Source organism: Trachypithecus francoisi, unplaced genomic scaffold (assembly GCF_009764315.1).
Source record: "Trachypithecus francoisi isolate TF-2019V2 unplaced genomic scaffold, Tfra_2.0 Lachesis_group6, whole genome shotgun sequence".
In the NCBI taxonomy this organism is placed as follows: Eukaryota; Metazoa; Chordata; class Mammalia; order Primates; family Cercopithecidae; genus Trachypithecus; species Trachypithecus francoisi.
In genome coordinates, this window is record NW_022681471.1 from 97,417,925 (window position 1) to 97,435,324 (window position 17,400).

The following is a 17,400-nucleotide window of genomic DNA, read 5'->3' on the forward strand; positions in this document are numbered from 1 at the left end:
TATCTTTTTTATTGCAGCTGATATTATATACCTGGAAAACCTAAAAGAGTCAATGAACAAATTACTGCAAATAATAATCAAGAGACTGTTCATTCTCCGTTGTGTGTTTTCGGCATCTTTGTCAAAAACTGACAAATAAATTGACTGTAAATGTGTGGATTTATTCTGGGCACTATATTCTGTTCTGGTGATCTATGTGTTCTGTTTTTATGTCAGTACCATGCAGTTTTGATTACTATGGATTTGTAGCATATTTTGAAGTCAGCTAGTATGATGCCTCTAGCTTTGTTCCTTTTGCTCAAGATTGCTTTAGCTATTCAGGGTCTTTTGTGGTTCCATATGAATTTTAGGATTTAAAAAAAATTTATGTGACAAAAATGTCATTAGAATTTTGATAGAGATTGCATTGAATTTGTAGATCATTTTGGGCAATATGGACATTTTAACAATATTTCTTCTAATCAATAACCAGTTAGAAGAAATAATGGAAGAGAAAACACCATTTACAAGAGCAAAATAAAATAAAGTGCCTTATAGGAGAAACATAACAAGAAATGGGGAAAATCTTTATGAAGAAACTATAAAACACTCCTAAAATATTTGAATAAGTAGATTACCACATTATTTATGGAAAACTTTAACAACATAAAAGTGTCAATTCTTTATAAGCTAATCTACAGATTTAACACTATCTCAATATAATTTCATCAGTCTTTTTTTTGGAGCCAGAAATGTTGATTATAAAGTTTATTTAGAAGAATAAATAAGTAAGAACAGACATTCCTTAGGAAATAAAACTGATGAGGAGGACTAGCTCTAAGAGATATGAAAACATATTAAAAATTTTATAATTAAATCAGTATGATATTGGCATATGAATTGACAAATGGAACAGAATATAAAGCAAGCAAGAAATATACCCACATGCACATGAAATATAGTATATGATAAAAGCTTATTTCAATCATGGGGAAAAGAAACACTTTTTTTTTTTTTTTTGAGGCGGAGTTTCGCTCTTGTTGCCCAGGCTGGAGTGCAGTGGCATGATCCTGGCCCACTGCAACCTCTGCCTCCCAGGTTCAAGTGATTCTCCTGCCTCAGGCTCCTGAGTAGCTGGGATTACAGGCATCTGACACCACGCCTAGCTTTTTTTTTTATTTTTATTTTTAGTAGAAACAGGGTTTCACCGTGTTGGCTAGGCTGGTCTCGAACTCCTAACTTCAGGTGATCCACCCTCCTCGGCCTCCCAAAGTGCTATGATTACAGGCATGAGTCATCACGTCCAGCCCAAGAAACACTTTTTAGATAAGTGGCACTGGAACAACTTGATAGCCATATGGAAAAAGATAAGATTCAATTTATTTCTTACACTGATAAATTCCAGATAGAGAAGAATTCTCAGTGTGAAAAATGAAACTACACAAATAATAAGAGAAAATATGGGTGAATCCCTTGAAATCTGGGAGAGGGGAAACATTCCTAACTATGATTCAAACTCCAGAAGCAATAAGGAAAAAGATAAACTTGATCACATAAAAATAAAAACATTTTGCATGTCAGAAAACATTATACAAAAGTGAGAAGACAAATGACCAATTGGAAAAAATATTTGCAACTTACATAATAATCAAGAAGCAAACGTCTTTAACATATAATGAACTTCTTAAATTGAGAAGAAAAGACTAACAACCCAATAGAAAAAGTTGTAAGAGATATGTATAGATCATTCACAGAAAAAGAAATGAAAACAGCCTTTAAACATGTGAAAAGATATTCAACTTTACTTACAGTAAGAGAAATGCGAATTAAAATGATACAGAGATAACGTTTCTCACTTACGAGACTGACAAAAATTCAAAAGTTTGACGACATATGCTGTTGGCTGGCTGATCTCCCAGAGCAATCGTCCATTTTGAGGGCTCAGCATTGGTACCTACTGCTGGAAGGTTGGGCATTTAGCAGAGACAGTAGTTAGATCAGCCATGATGAAAGGGAGTACATGTTGTTGGCCCATACACAGCTTCCATCACTGCCACCATGACTACTCTGTTCACAGGAACTAGGGTGGCCGAGGAAAGAGGTTGGCTGACATACACAAGATGGATCATGCTGTGCACCTATGTGGATGCTCTCTGGTGGTCATTAATACGAAACACAAAAGTCCCCATGCTCTGTATCCTCTCCTATAGGTTCATCCATATTCCTGTTCCTCAGACCAGTGTGTGTATCTTTTGCAACCTTTTCCTAAGCTGGTATTTACAATTCTCTTACAACTCCCTTCTCTACTTAGTTATGGACAACAGGTTCATTCCAGCTAGTTTAAGCAGAAAGAGAGTGGATATGACTCAGCCAGAAATAATGCAGCCAGGAAAATGTAGTAGTAAAAATACACAATCACCCCACAGGAAAGTTTCACCTGAAATACCACCAACGTTAGAATAGGAGTTAAGTGAGCCATTTTACAGTATTTGCCTAACAGTCATGATTTCCTTTTTAGTATATTTAAAGAACATAATTAAGTATATACATGCCACTGAAGTTTCTAAATTAATGTATCATAGTTACCAACTACTCATATAAACATTTTAATACTTATAATGTGATATCCACTACCTAGCATCATGCCTGGCATTTAATAAACAATGAATACTTGTTGAGTGACTGAATACGGATCTTTTAAGAAAAAAAAAAAAAAAACCTGCCTAGGAATTTCTCCACTGAAACATAGAAGATGGGTGACACAGATGGGACCAATTCCTAGTGAGCTATAAGTTCACATCTTGTCTCAGTGAGAGAGAATGGCACTGTTCACAGGGTAACTTTGGATTTACTCTAACTCATACTTACAAAGGAAATCATTCACATATTTCAGTATTTTTAACATACTTCCTGACTGATCTTGACATCTCAGGGTAAAGTAGAAACCTTGGCCTAGGCAGAAGTTGTGAGTTCTGGCCTTTAGAGAGACAAGGTAGTGTTGTAGTCAGTCAAGTTTCCTTATGGCTGTCTTCATTTCGGCTCCCCCGAAAGCAGATCTTGAGACAACGTTTTGGAAACAAGTAGTTTGTTTAGGAGGTGATCCCAGGAAGTACAGTGACAGAGTGAGGAAGTGAGACAAGGAAAGGAGGGAAGCTTGTAAAGGGTGTGTCAGTGGGCAAGTTATTACTCTGGGCAACTGAGGCTCAATTCCAGCAGGAGTCCTCTGAGACAGGGAGTACAAGATGTCTCAGAACTGTGCCACTGGGAGTCAAAGAAACTGGCGTACAGTAGGTCCTCTAATAACACTGTTTCATTCAACGCTGTTTTGTTAAAAGGTTGATGAGAAAAAATAAAATTGATTCCTGGGTGGTGCCAGGATCTGTGTGGAGTCTGTGTGGGTTTTTTCCAGGGACTCCAGTGTTCTCCCACATCCCAAAGTTGTGCACATGAGGTGAACTGACTTGTCTACATGGCCCCAGTCTGAGTGAGTATTGGGTGTGTGAGTGCCGCTCATGATGAGACGGCTTCCAGGTCAGGATGGGTTCCTAACTGGCACCCTGAGTTGCTGTGATAGGTGCTGGCCACCAGTGACCGTGAACTGGAATAAACAGATTGGAAAATGAATGAGTGAGTACAAATTATTGTCAAATAAAAATTCATAAAGTCCACAACAATCAATAAAAGATGTAGTACAAAAGCGCTCAGTGAGTCTGCTCTTTTTATGAGTGGTTTTGAACTGCGTAGTGGTAGGAGATGCTCCTTACAATGTTTGCTTTGCAAACATTTATTCTTTGATTTAACCCACCACCACCACAACTGTCATCGCTCGCTGATGCGCCAAAATTTGGGTAAATAATTATCTTACTGGCTTTTGTTAATCTTTGTTAAATGCATGTATGGTTTGTATTTATTTCAATGTTTAATATTACAAGTGTTTTGGGTCTTTATTTAGAAGTTTGGTCATGTTTCGAAGACCAGAAATATGCTACAGGAACTTAACTCTTGTTTATATCAATTAGCCTACGGGAAAATCAGTTTTGTTATATGTTGCTTGCTTACAGTGGCAGTTTCTAAGAACCTGTTGATGACATTAAGTGAGGATTTATGTATTTATTATTCTTATCCCTCATAAGTGGAGGTCCTGAGTATTCTTCCCGAGGTTGTTAATTCCCAGACATTTTCAGCATGCTTAGTCATCCAGAAAGCACAGAGAGACGCAGGAAGTCACCAGTGTGCATGGAGAGTGTCCACAGTAACCTCTGGGCTGGAAAAAGGGATTAATTGTGAGACTGCAATATTATCTGCTATAGTAGTCCAGTTGAAAAGGTTAACGAGGCCGAGTGCAGTGGCTCATGCCTGTAATTCCAGAACTTTGGGAGGCTGAGGCGATCAGATGACCTGAGGTCAGGACTTTGAGACCAGCCTGGCCAACATGGTGAAACCCCACCTCTACTCAAAATAGAAAAATTAGCCAGGCATGGTGGTGCATGCCTGTAATCTCAGCTCGGGATTACTCAGGAGGCTGAGGTGGGAGAATCTGTTGAATCCGGGAGGCGGAGGTTGTGGAGCTCGTACCACTGTACTCCAGCCTGGGTGACAGAGCCAGATTCTGTCTCAAAAAAAGGAAAAAAGAAAAGAAAAGATTAACAAGATGGTGGGAGGTGGGGAAACTAAGAAGAGTACATTGGAAAAGCCTCTTCCTGCTTGAGCTATACTTGGGACACTGTGTCTTGGAATTGTCTTTCTTTTCTTTCTTCAACCTTTGCAGCAAAAGGAAGCAGTTGTCAAGAGCCAGGGAGATTGAGGGCTCTCTTGCCTCTCAATGATCAACTCAAACTACTCATCCAGGAAGAAAGAAACATTTGAGGCAGAAGAAGGAGAGATAAGGGAGTTTTCACTCTGAGCAAAATGTGGAAGACAAACTTCAATATTTCAACATTTAAAAGAACAAATTTTTACTTTCCTTTGGGGACTTGGAGTTAGTTAATAAAGGTAAAGCTTGACGTTAGTGACAAAGTTGCCATATGAATGCTTTCATACCTTTATATAGGAAAAGTCTGGAAGCATATGAGTCAAACTGATAATAGCTGTCACAGCTGAGGTATGGAGAATATATTATATATATTTAATATATTTAGTAGATATATATAACATACACATGCTTGATATATTACTTTTATAATTTATATATTATATAAATGCATTAGTCTGTTCTCACACTGCTAATAAAGACATATCCAAGACTGGGTAATATGTAAAGGAAAAATGTTTAATTGACCCACAGTTTCACATGGCCGGGGAGGTCTCACAATCATGGCAGAAGGCAAAGGAGATGCAAAGGCACCTCTTTCATGGCAGCAGGCAAAGACAGCATGTGCTCTCATGAGACTTAATTGCTATCACGAGAACAACATGGAAAGATCCTCCTCCCATGATTCAATTACCTCCCACTGGGTCCTTCCCATGACACGTGGGAATTATGGGAGCTACAATTCAAGATGAGATTTGGGTGGAGACACAGCCAAACCATAGTAATATACATAATATATACTTGATTTTTGGTAGATGTATATACATGTGTATATAGTTAATATACATCTACTTAAATAGTTTAGCTTAAAATGTTACTTATAGTGAACAGATATGAAAAACCAGGAGAGGCTGATTATAACCAGTGAGGTAGCAAACAAGCCCTGAATCTTAGTGGCCTGATACAGTACAACGAAAGTCTGTTTCAGTCACCCAGGTACCTATACTGTGAGAGGCTTCAACACCTTGTAACTATACTGTCTGGAACATGCAGCCTCTTTAGTTCCCCAGCAGAGGAAGTGACAGAATCACACGTGAACTTTTCACCACTTCAGTCCAGGAATGACTCCTCCCTTCACAGAACATTGGCCAGAACAAATCACATGGCTCTGCCTATCCACAAGGGGGTGAGATGGGGTTGCCATGGAGATTCTGAAGTATAAAGATGGGATTTGCAATTGTTATTTATACTCTCTGATTACAAACATGTGGGTATCTCCATAGAAAGATACAGTTACATTTGACAGAGCTTGCTTAAAAGCAGTGATCACAAATATAATAAAATCTTTCTTTTTCATAAGAAGGAAAACCATTCCTTGGAAAGTACCAGAAAGTCAAACTTCCATAGGAGATTTCAAAACGCTTTTCAGAGGAGCAAGATGACTGAATAGAAGCCTCCACTGATCATCTTCCCTGTAGGAGCACCAAATCAAACAACTATCCACACACAAAAGCACTTTCATAAGAACCTGTATTAGTATTAGTCTGTATTAGTCTGTTCTCATACAGACTAAAACAGACTAATACTGTGTTTTCACAGTACCTGGCTTTAACTTCCTATCACTGAAAGAGGCACTGAAGAGGGTAGGAAAGACAGTCTTGAATTGCTGACACCACTTCTTCTCCATCCCCCAGCAGCAGCTGCATGGTGTGGAAAAAAGAATCTGTGGGCTTGGGAGAAGGAGAGCACAGTGATTGTGGGACTTTGCATTGGAACTCAGCGCTGACCCGTCACAGGGGAAAGCAATACCAGGCAGAACTCAGCTGGTGCCCACGGAGGGAGCATTTAGATCAGCCCTAGCCGGAAGGAATCACCCATCTCAGCAGTCAGAATCTGAGTTCTTTCAAGCCTCGCCGCCATGCATTAAAGTGCTCTGTGGTCCTACATAAATTTGAAAGGCAGTCTAGGCCACAAGAACTGCAATTCCTGGGCAAGTGTTGGTGCTGTGCTGGGCTTGGAGCCAGTAGACTTGGGAGGCATGCGACCTAGTGAGACACCAGCCGGAGCAGCCAAGGGTATGCTTGTGCCACCCCTCCCCTAACCCCAGGCTGCACAGCTTGCAGCTCTGGGAGAGACTCCTTCCTTTTGCTTAAGAAAGGACAGGGAAGAGTAAAGAGGCCATTTATTGCCACTTGGATACCAGTTCAACCACAGTAGGAGAGGCCATGGGGCAGAGTCCTGGGGCCCCCATTCAAGGCCCCCGGCTCCTGGATGACATTTCTAGATACACCCTGAGCCAGAAGGGAACCTGCTGCCTTGCAGAGAAGAACCCAGTCCTGGCAGGATGAATCACTTGCTGACTCAAGAACCCTTGGGCCCTAAATAATCAGCAGTGGCAGTACTTGCCGTGAGCCTTGGGTGAGACTCAGAGACGTGCTGGCTTCAGATATGGCCCAGCACATTCCCAGCTGTGGTGGCTACAGGGAGAGCCTTCTTCTGCTTGAGAAAAAGACAGGAGAGAGTAAAGAGGACTTTGTCTTGCACCTGAGGTACCAGCTTGGCCAAAGCACCAAATGGGCTCTGGGGGCCCCTGATTCTAGGCCTTGGCTCTTAGACAGCATTTCTGGACCTGCCCTGGGCCAGAGGGGAGCCCACTGACCTAAAGGGAGAGTCCCAGGCTTGGCAGCATTCACCACAAATTGACTGAAGAGATCTTGGCCCTTAAGTGAACATTGACTTTAGCCAGGTAGTACCTGCCATGGTCCTGGGGTGGTGGTGGCTATAGGGAGAGACTCCTCTGCTTGTGGAAAGTGGAGGGAAGAGTGGGAAGGACTTTGTCTTGTGACTCAGCTGCCACCTCAGCTGCAGTAGAATAGAGCACCAGGTAGATTCCTAAGGTTTCTGGCTCCAGGCCCTGGCTCCCAAACAGCATCTTTGGACCTGCCCAGGGCTGGTGGGAACATGCCACTCTGAAGAGAAGGACAGAAACCTGACTGGCTCCACCAGCTGCTGATTGTAGAACCCTAGGTCTTTGAACAAACATAGGCAGTAGTTACAGCAGGCCTTGGGTGAGACCCAGTGCTGTTCTGGCTTTGGGTCTGACCCAGCACAGTCCCAGTAGTAGTGGCCACAGGGGTGCTTGTGTCACCCCTCTCCCAGTTCCGGGCAGCTCAGCACAGAGAGAGAGAGGCTCCATTTGCTTGGGAAAAAATAAGGGAAGAGAATAAGAATCTTTGCCTGGTAATACAGGGAATTCTTCCAGATCTTATCCAAGAACACCAAGGTGACACCTCTATGAGTCTATAAGAGCCACAGTGTTACTGGACTTGGGTTACCATAATACTGGCTGCAGTGACCAAAAACTTAGATCATAACACTCAAGTCCTTTAAATACACGGTGTATTAGTCCGTTTTCACACTGCTATAAAGATATTACCTGAGACTGGGTAATTTATAATAAAAGGAGATTTCATTGACTCACAGTTCTGCATGTCTGGGGAAGTCTCAGGAAAATTACAATCATGGCAAAAGGCAAAGGGGAAGCAAGGCACATTTTATACGGCAGCAGGAGAGAGAGAAAGTGAAGGGGGAAGCACCAGACATTTATCAAACGACCAGATCTCTTGCGAACTCACTCACTATTATGAGAACATCATGGGGAAACCACCCCTGTGATCCAATCACGTCACACCACGTCTCTTCCTCAATACGTGGGGATTACAATTCAGATTAAAATTCGCGATGAAACTTGGGTGGGGACAAAACCAAACCATATCATTTCACCCTGGCCCCTCCCAAATATCATGTCCTTTTCACATTTCAAAACTAACCATGCCTCCCCAACAGTACCCCAGAGTCTTCACTCATTTCAGCATTAACTCAAAAGTCCAAGTCCAAAGTCTCATTTGAGAAGAGGCAAATCCCTTCTGCCTATGAGCCTATAAAATAAAAAAACAAATCAGTTACTTCCACATGAATGTATGTCACTATACATTTGTCCAAATCCATAGAATATACATTAGAGGCAGCTCTAAGGTCAACTATGATCTGTGCATGATAATCATGTGTCAAGTGTAAGTTCATCAATTGTAGCAAATATACCACTCTGGTGGGGGATGTTGATAATGTGGGAGTCTATGCATGTATGGGGAAAGGGAGTATGGGAAATATTTGTACCTCCCTCTACATTTGCTTTGAATCTAAAACTGCTTTAAAAAAATAAAGTCTGTTTTAAAAAGGGCAGGGGATACTAGAAGAAAAGAAATGAGAAGATCTGGAAGGTAATAAAGGAGGCAGAAAAAGAAGACAGCTAGCTCTAAATGAGTTTTGGAGACAGGATGGAGGGTTTTGGATACAGGATTTCTGCCACGTGCATAAGATGTTGAAGTCAGGGATGAGAAGAGAGGGAGAAATGGTGGGGGAAAAATTTATACAAGTTTTCCCATGTAATATAAATAGAACCTCCCTTTGGAATTTAAAAATGTTTTACCAAAAATAAAAGAAAATTAAGATGATTTATTAAAATTTAAATTACTTTTGAATTTGTTTCTTGAATGTTGAACTGTTTTCTTTGAAAACAGCACTATGTTATGACTGGGCCATGGTACAGCTCAGCTTTATGTGGGTTACATATACAATAATCATTTAAAAAATAATTTATGAAGATTCCTACTTTGCTCAGTTCTAGAGGAGTGGGCAGTATTGGATAGTTAATAGCCTGTGCCACACAGCTTCCCTGAGAATTAAGGAAATACCTTTATAAACCTATAAACCTATGCTTTATGTCAATACTCATTCAGATGATAGATTCAATTACCAGAAATCCAGTGGTTTTTTCTAATTAAAGCACCTTGTGCTTCTTTTCTCTTTCTTCATTCGTCTTTTCTCCTCCTCTTTTCAAATAAAATCCCAAAATAGTTGTAAGTGTGAATAAGGTTGCAAACCTAGGAAGAACATTTCACTATAAATAAATGTGGGGTTAAAATTTGTGTTAAATTGCTCTCGCCAGGCGTCCTCGTGGAAGTGACATCGTCTTTAAACCCTGCATGGCAATCCCTGACGCACCGCCGTGATGCCCAGGGAAGACAGGGCGACCTGGAAGTCCAACTACTTCCTTAAGATCATCCAACTATTGGATGATTATCCGAAATGTTTCATCGTGGGAGCAGACAATGTGGGCTCCAAGCAGATGCAGCAGATCCGCATGTCCCTTCGAGGGAAGGCCGTGGTGCTGATGGGCAAGAACACCATGATGCGCAAGGCCATCCGAGGGCACCTGGAAAAAAACCCAGCTCTGGAGAAACTGCTGCCTCATATCTGGGGAATGTGGGCTTTGTGTTCACCAAGGAGGACCTCACTGAGATCAGGGACATGTTGCTGGCCAATAAGGTGCTAGCTGCTGCCCGTGCTGGTGCCATTGCTCCATGTGAAGTCACTGTGCCAGCCCAGAACACTGGACTCGGGCCCGAAAAGACCTCCTTTTTCCAGGCTTTAGGTATCACCACTAAAATCTCTAGGGGCACCATTGAAATCCTGAGTGATGTGCGGCTGACCAAGACTGGAGACAAAGTGGGAGCCAGCGAAGTGACGCTGCTGAACATGCTCAACATCCCCCCCCTTCTCCTTTGGGCTGGTCATCCAGCAGGTGTTCGACAATGGCAGCATCTACAATCCTGAAGTGCTTGACATCACAGAGGAAACTCTGCATTCTCGCTTCCTGGAGGGTGTCCGCAATGTTGCCAGTGTCTGTCTGCAGATTGGCTACCCAACTGTTGCATCAGTACCCCATTCTATTATCAACGGGTACAAACGAGTCCTGGCCTTGTCTGTGGAGACGGATTACACCTTCCCACTTGCTGAAAAGGTCAAGGCCTTCTTGGCTGATCCATCTGCCTTTGTGGCTGCTGCCCCTGTGGCCGCTGCCACCACAGCTGCTCCTGCTGCTGCTGCTGCAGCCCCAGCTAAGGTTGAAGCCAAGGAAGAGTCGGAGGAGTCGGACGAGGATATGGGATTTGGTCTCTTTGACTAATCACCAAAAAGCAACCAACTTAGCCAGCTTTATTTGCAAAACAAGGAAATAAAGGCTTACTTCTTTAAAAATAAAATAAATAAAATAAAATTTGTGTTAAATCGAGCCAGGTGCGGTGGCTCATGCCTGTAATCCCAGCACTTTGGGAGGTCAAGGCAGGTGGATCACCTGAGGTCAGGAGTTCAAGACCAGTCTGGCCAACACGGTGAAACCCCAATACTAAAAATACAAAAATTAGCTGGGCATAGTGGTACATGCCTGTAATCCCAGCTACTTGGGAGGCTGAGGCAGGAGAATTGCTTGAACCCAGGAGGCGGAGGTTGCAGTGAGTCGAGATCGTGCCATTGCACTCCAGCCTGGGCAACAGAGTGGGACTCCATCTCAAAAAAACAAAATTATGTTAAATGATGCAAATTACGTTCTAGATTATATATGGAAAATGTATATTACCATGCTGATGAGAGCATGGCATGTTCAATATGGCTTTTAATATGAGAGTCAATTTTGACATTACCAGGTGTTATGCACTTAGTTCATCTTACACAAATGAAAACCATTATCAAAAATATTACCTACTTTCTAAAATTCTTCTTATACTTTCTACATTCTTGTCTAATTCAGCCTTACACAGCCCACCAGAAATGACTGTTCTCGATGATATTTCTTTTCTGTTTAAAATATCTGTGGATAAGTCAGGTGTGGTGGCTCACGCCTGTAATCCCAGCACTTTGGGAGGCTGAGGCGGGTGGATCACCTGAGTTCGGGAGTTCGAGACCAGCCTGAACAACATGGAGAAATCCCATTTCTACTGAAAATACAAAATTAGTTGGGCGTGGTGGCGCATGCCTTTAATCCCAGCTACTCGGGAGGCTGAGGCAGGAGAATCACTTGAATCCGGGAGACAGAGGTTGCAGTGAGCCGAGATCATGCCGTGGCACTCCAGCCTGGGCAACAAGAGCGAAACTCCGTCTCAGAATAAAATAAAATAAAAATCTGTGGATAATACCTTGATAGCAATGAGCATATCTAGTGCTCAGATCTTAGTCTGTAGAGATTATTTCCCCCTATAAAGAACCAGGGCTTCTTGGAGAAATAGATGATTCTAGGCTGGACTGGGGAAAGTATAAAGGGAACTTGGAATATCTTGTGGGACAGAAATATGGAAGTGCAGTAAGTACTCACTTAACCTCATTGATATGTTCTTGGAAACTGTAACTTCAAGGGAAATGGTGTACAGCAGGTCCTTGAATAACATTGTTTCATCATAGCACTGATAAGGAAGGAATCTGGGTTTTTAAATACTTTTTAATACTTTGTTTCACTTAAAGTCACAGTTTCCAAGCATCTATTGAAGACCTTAAGTGAGGACTTACTGAACAAAAACAAAACTGATAAAGTCATGCCAAAAAGAGGCAGAAGCCAGCTTAAAAGGGCTCTCACTTGCTAAATATGGGACAGTTTTGAGTATTAAAATAAATAAGGACTGGAACAGATCGTAACACATTAAATAAAGAATTCAAACCAACCCTATTCTTAAAAAATTAAGAGGTAGGGAGGAGGAGAAGGAAAGTTGTTTACAGAAGAAGACCAACTAATTAATGTAGGATTGTTAGAATTAGAAAACCAAAATTGTGCAATCACCATTGTAATAATTGATTCAGGCAAGAATCATCAATAGATGTAAAATCATTAAGTAAAATGTTACAGAATAATATATTCACAGTCTCAAAGTCCCACTAGTTGTAATCATGAATTATAAAGGGGAAAAGGTACCTCTAAAATGGAGAGGTCTGGTGGACACCACTTAAACCAAATGATCAAATTTAATGTCACCAATAATGGGAAAAATTGACATCACGTGCCCTCTGATGTGCTGTACTAAGGACACAGATCACACATTAAGTATTCCTGCCCCCTCCTCCCAAAAAAGATTCTAGTCATTAGGAAATAATCAAACCAAATTCAGGAACATTATGCAAAACAGCTGACCTGGACTATTACAAAATGTCAATGCTATGAAAGGTTAAAAAAAAAAAAAAGCTCAGGATAATCTTTAAAAGAAAGGGAAGAGGGCCAGGCATGGTGGCTCACCCTGTAATCCCAGAACTTTGGGAGGCCGAGGCCTCACCTGAGGTCAGGAGTTCAAGACCAGCCTGGCCAACATGGTGAAATCCCGTCTCTACTAAAAATACAAAAATTAGCCGTGGCGAATCTAGGTAAAGGGTATGTGGGTGTTCATTGTACTAGTTTTACACTTTTCTATAGGATTAAAAATTTTCAATATAAAGAAGTAGGATAAAGAAGTAGGATAAAGAATCTAGGTAAAGGGTATGTGGGTGTTCATTGTACTAGTTTTACACTTTTCTATAGGATTAAAAATTTTCAATATAAAGAAGTAGGATAAAGAAAATGACGTGAAAAATAAAAGTTTTTTAAAAGATGCTGAGCCAAAAATGTAGGAGGCAAAGTTGAAATGGGCAAAGTTAGAAGTAGGATATGGACAGAAAGTCCAAGTCTATGACTTCTCACAGCCTTATTCCTGCAAGTCCACCCTGTTGTCTGTCGCTGAACATTCTATCATATGCCATATATTTTTCAAATCAGGAGCTAAACACTCTTCCATAACGTTAGGGTCAGAAGCTCCTGATCTCAGGTCACAAGAAAAGATGTACGAGAAATTCATCGCTCTATAGCTTAAACTGTTTCTTGCCTTCTTCCTTACAGACATGGTCTCCAGACACTTCTTGCTGAAGGGCTGACTGCATTTTATTTTCCTTGGCTATAGGTTTGTCATAGGGATAACACAGTTCCCACAGTCTGAAAGGAGAGCTAGATGCCAGCCCCTCCAGGCATTTAAAAATGCATTTTTGAAAGTCAGAAGACAAAATTTCCGATCTGGTTTGTAATGCTTCCTTCCTCTAATATTTATGTGAACCTTCCTTTTCCCGGGCATATTCTGCGTGACTCCTCTCTCCTTCCTGGTGATTTTCCTCTATCCTGGTGACCCAGCCGAATGCCACTGCTGGTTCTTTATGTGTGTGACTCATGAGTATGTGTGTGTACTCCCTTCTCCTTCCTTTATTATTTATTCATCCCTGGTAATTACTTATTTATGTAGGTCACTTTATTTTAAAATGATAGTTTTACAAATGCTGAAGCAGATGAGCATTTATAGTCTAAAGGACAGGAGAGATGAACAAGAGACACAAAATATACCACAGAGAGATGGATTAGGAAAGAAAAAGAAATGCAGGTCTAGAATCTCATCTTTTATTTTTTATTGTATATATTTAAGATGTACAACATGTTTTGATACACATATACATATAGTGAAATGATGACTACAGTCAAACAATTTACATGTCCATTACCTTTCATAGTTACTTTTTGGTGTGTGGTGTTAAAAGAAAAACCTTAGACAAATTAAGCTTAACAGAGTTTAATTGATCAAAGAACTGTTCACAGTTCAGGAAGCCAGAATAGGTTCAGAGAGTCTGCGGTGCTGCGAACGTGTGGAAGATTTACAGGCAGCAAAAAGAAAGTGAGGTACAGAAACAGCCAGATTGGTTACACACGCGGTTTGAACAGTTGGCTGCTTGTGATTAACCAAACCTCGGTGGTTGGCACCAGAGTAGGTTATAGTTTGTTTACACATCCAGTTGGGTTACAGATCACTCTGTAAGGAGATGCCTTTAGGCTGAACTTAAAATATATCAGGAGGCAGCTTTAGGCTAAACTTAACAGCAATAATTTCTTCTCTATCATCATCTGCCTTTTTTTTTTTTTTTTCATTTTAGGAGTTGTCTTATTCTCATGTTTTCATTGGCTCTTTATTAAATACATTTGTGATGGTTTTGGTCTCTACTACCTTCAAACTGAAGTAAAGTTTGTTTACTGTGTTCAAGGAACCACACTGGCTATAGTATTCAATGTAGCTAGCCTGGCCAAATTGAAGACTAGTGTGCGAGAGTTAGTATGGCTCAAGACTTAGCCAGGCTCATGACTGGTCAACCCATTTTAACTGAGCACCTACTATTTATCAGGCACTATGTTTGGAAGTGGAGGGAGAGATTGACTGAGACACAATGCCCTACCTCAGTGGTTCAAAATATTCCATGTAAGGTTTACACTAGCGTCATCTGAAGAAGGGTATTGAAGATAAGATGATGCCACCACATGGATGTTAGTGCATGCTTTAGGAATTGTGTTCAGCTGCTAGCTTAAATAAATTGGGAGGTTATTTTCTATCTTTTGCAGGCAGAGGTAGACAATCCAGTGGTGGCATACCAAGCCCATGAAGTCATCCAAGTCCCACGCTCCTTCTATCTCTCTGCTTTGTCCTTCTTAGCACACATTTTCCACTCTAAAGTTTGCCTCATGGTTGCCAGATGACCACTGCAACTCCAGCCATCATGTCTGCATTCCAGGCTGAAAGAAAGAGGAAGACTGAAGAGAGAAGAGGCAAAAGGACGCTTGCCAGGTGAGTCAACCTCGTTTTAAAAGAGCTTTCCCAGAACCTCCACCCAAAACTTCTGCTTACATCCCATTAAGTAGCACTTAGTCATACGGCCATCCATAACCGTAAGAGAAGATCTCAACAAAATAAGAGCTTCACAAGTACTTAGTCATTTGCAAGTACAAGTTCAGGTACTTGTGATAGTGGCTTACCTGTCTTCTCATTGGTCCCTGGCACTTTTAAAGTTAACTTTGCTGGTTTCTTTTTTATCACCCAACTGTCTAAAACATCATCATCTTACACTTAAAATGCATAATTGTTAAAATTCTGACCAAAGAAGAGGGATAGTTCAGCAGACACATCGAATAAGAGGGGTGAATTAATGGTAGGGCAAGGAGAAGAAAATCTCATAGACTTCTGCCGCCCCCACTCAATGGTAGAAAAGATTCTTATGTTTGTTCGTCTTTTTAAAAAAATTATTGATATACATTAACAAATTGCTTTGCATAAATGTTACGTCAATGTATACTGCTACCAGCACTGTATGAGTAATAGGCTAGGGTCATTTTAAAGAACTTTATGTTCGAAGCTCATTCAACACTTCATAAACTCACTACATTGCTTTTTTTTTTTTTTTTTTTTTGAGATGGAATCTCACTCTGTCGCCCAGGCTGGAGTGCAGTGGCACGATCTCGGCTCACGGCAACCTTCATCTCCCAGGTTCAAGTGATTCTCCCACCTCAGCCTCCCAAGTAGCTGGGATTACATGCTCCCACCACCATGCCCGGCTAATTTTTATATTTTTAGTAGAGACAGGATTTCACCATGTTGGCCAGGCTAGTCTCGAACTCCTGACCTCAGGTGATCTACCCGCCTCGGGCTCCCAAAGTACTGGGATTACAGGCGTGAGTCACTGCACGCGGCCTACTACATTGCTTTCTGAGCACCTCTTACTAATATTATTGCTCTACAATTGTCCAAAACTATTTACCTCTTGCTCAGTTATCCGAATTTTTGCTTGTTGCTGTGCTCTGTCATTGATTGATTTCATAAACATTCTTCCTTCTTTTTAAAAAATTTTGATTGATTGAGCCCAGGAGGTCAAGGCTGTAGTGAGCCATGATTGTGCCACTGCACTCCAGCCTCAGTGACAGAGCAAGACACTTTCCTCTCCCCTTCTCCCCCGCAAACATTTATAATGGCTTTATTGAAATATAATTCACAGGCCATACAATTTCACCCATTTAAAGTGTACAATTTGTTGGCTTTTAGTATATTAAAAGTTTTTCAACCATCACCACAATTTTAGAACATTTTTATCACAGCAGAAAGAAACTGTACTAATTAGCAGTCACTCCTCATTTACCCTCCAAAACCACAAGCCCTAGGCGATCACTAATCTACTTTCTGTCTGTATAGATTTGCCTATTCAGGACATTTTATATAAATGGAATCAATACAGTATGTGATCTTCTGTGATCTGGCTTCTTTCACTTAGCATAATCTTTTCAAGGTTCATCCATGTTGTAGCATGTATGAATACTTCATTCCTTTTTTAATGCCTAATAACATTCCATTGTATGGCATATTAATATTAATACCACATTTGGCAATTCAGTGGAGAAAGAATAGACTATTCAACAAATGGGGCCGGGCGCGGTGGCTCAAGCCTGTAATCCCAGCACTTTGGGAGGCCGAGACGGGCGGATCACGAGGTCAGGAGATCGAGACCATCCTGGCTAACACGGTGAAACCCCGTCTCTACTAAAAATACAAAAACTAGCCGGGCGAGGTGGCAGGCGCCTGTAGTCCCAGCCACTTGGGAGGCTGAGGCAGGAGAATGGCGTAAACTCGGGAGGCGGAGCTTGCAGTGAGCTGAGATCCGGCCACTGCACTCCAGTCCGGGCGACAAAGCGAGACTCCGCCTCAAAAAAAAAAAAAAAACAAAAACAAAAAAACAAAAAAACAAAAACAAAAAAAAAAAACAAATGGTATTAAAATAATTGTACATCCCTATACAAAAAAAGTCAATTTGGGCCTAAACCTCATCTCTTTTCTAAAAATTAATTTGAAATGGATCCCATATCTAAATGTAAAACATAAAACTATAAACCTTTTAGAAAGAAGCACAGGAGAAAATCATCATCATCAGTGGTTAGGCAAAGATTTCTTAGACACAACACCAAA

The 17,400-nt window shown here is 41.1% G+C and overlaps 1 protein-coding gene and 1 pseudogene across 3 annotated transcripts in view; one reads left to right on the top strand and one right to left on the bottom strand.

Annotated features, from left to right (window-relative positions):
• MED14OS (MED14 opposite strand) overlaps positions 1 to 17,400 on the bottom strand; it is a 90,245-nt gene that overhangs the window by 36,077 nt on the left and 36,768 nt on the right. The window contains exon 3 of one of the 2 annotated variants that reach the window (XM_033201701.1): positions 14,113 to 15,185. The exons of the other annotated variant lie outside the window; for it this stretch is intronic. Coding sequence (XP_033057592.1) covers positions 15,168 to 15,185 — 18 coding nt within the window. The 3' untranslated portion in view covers positions 14,113 to 15,167. Of the gene's footprint in view, positions 1 to 14,112; positions 15,186 to 17,400 lie in introns of those variants that run through there. 2 annotated transcript variants of the gene reach the window in all.
• LOC117078203 lies at positions 9,732 to 10,828 on the top strand (annotated as a pseudogene). The gene has a single exon (XR_004434947.1). The product of XR_004434947.1 is annotated as a 60S acidic ribosomal protein P0-like (transcript).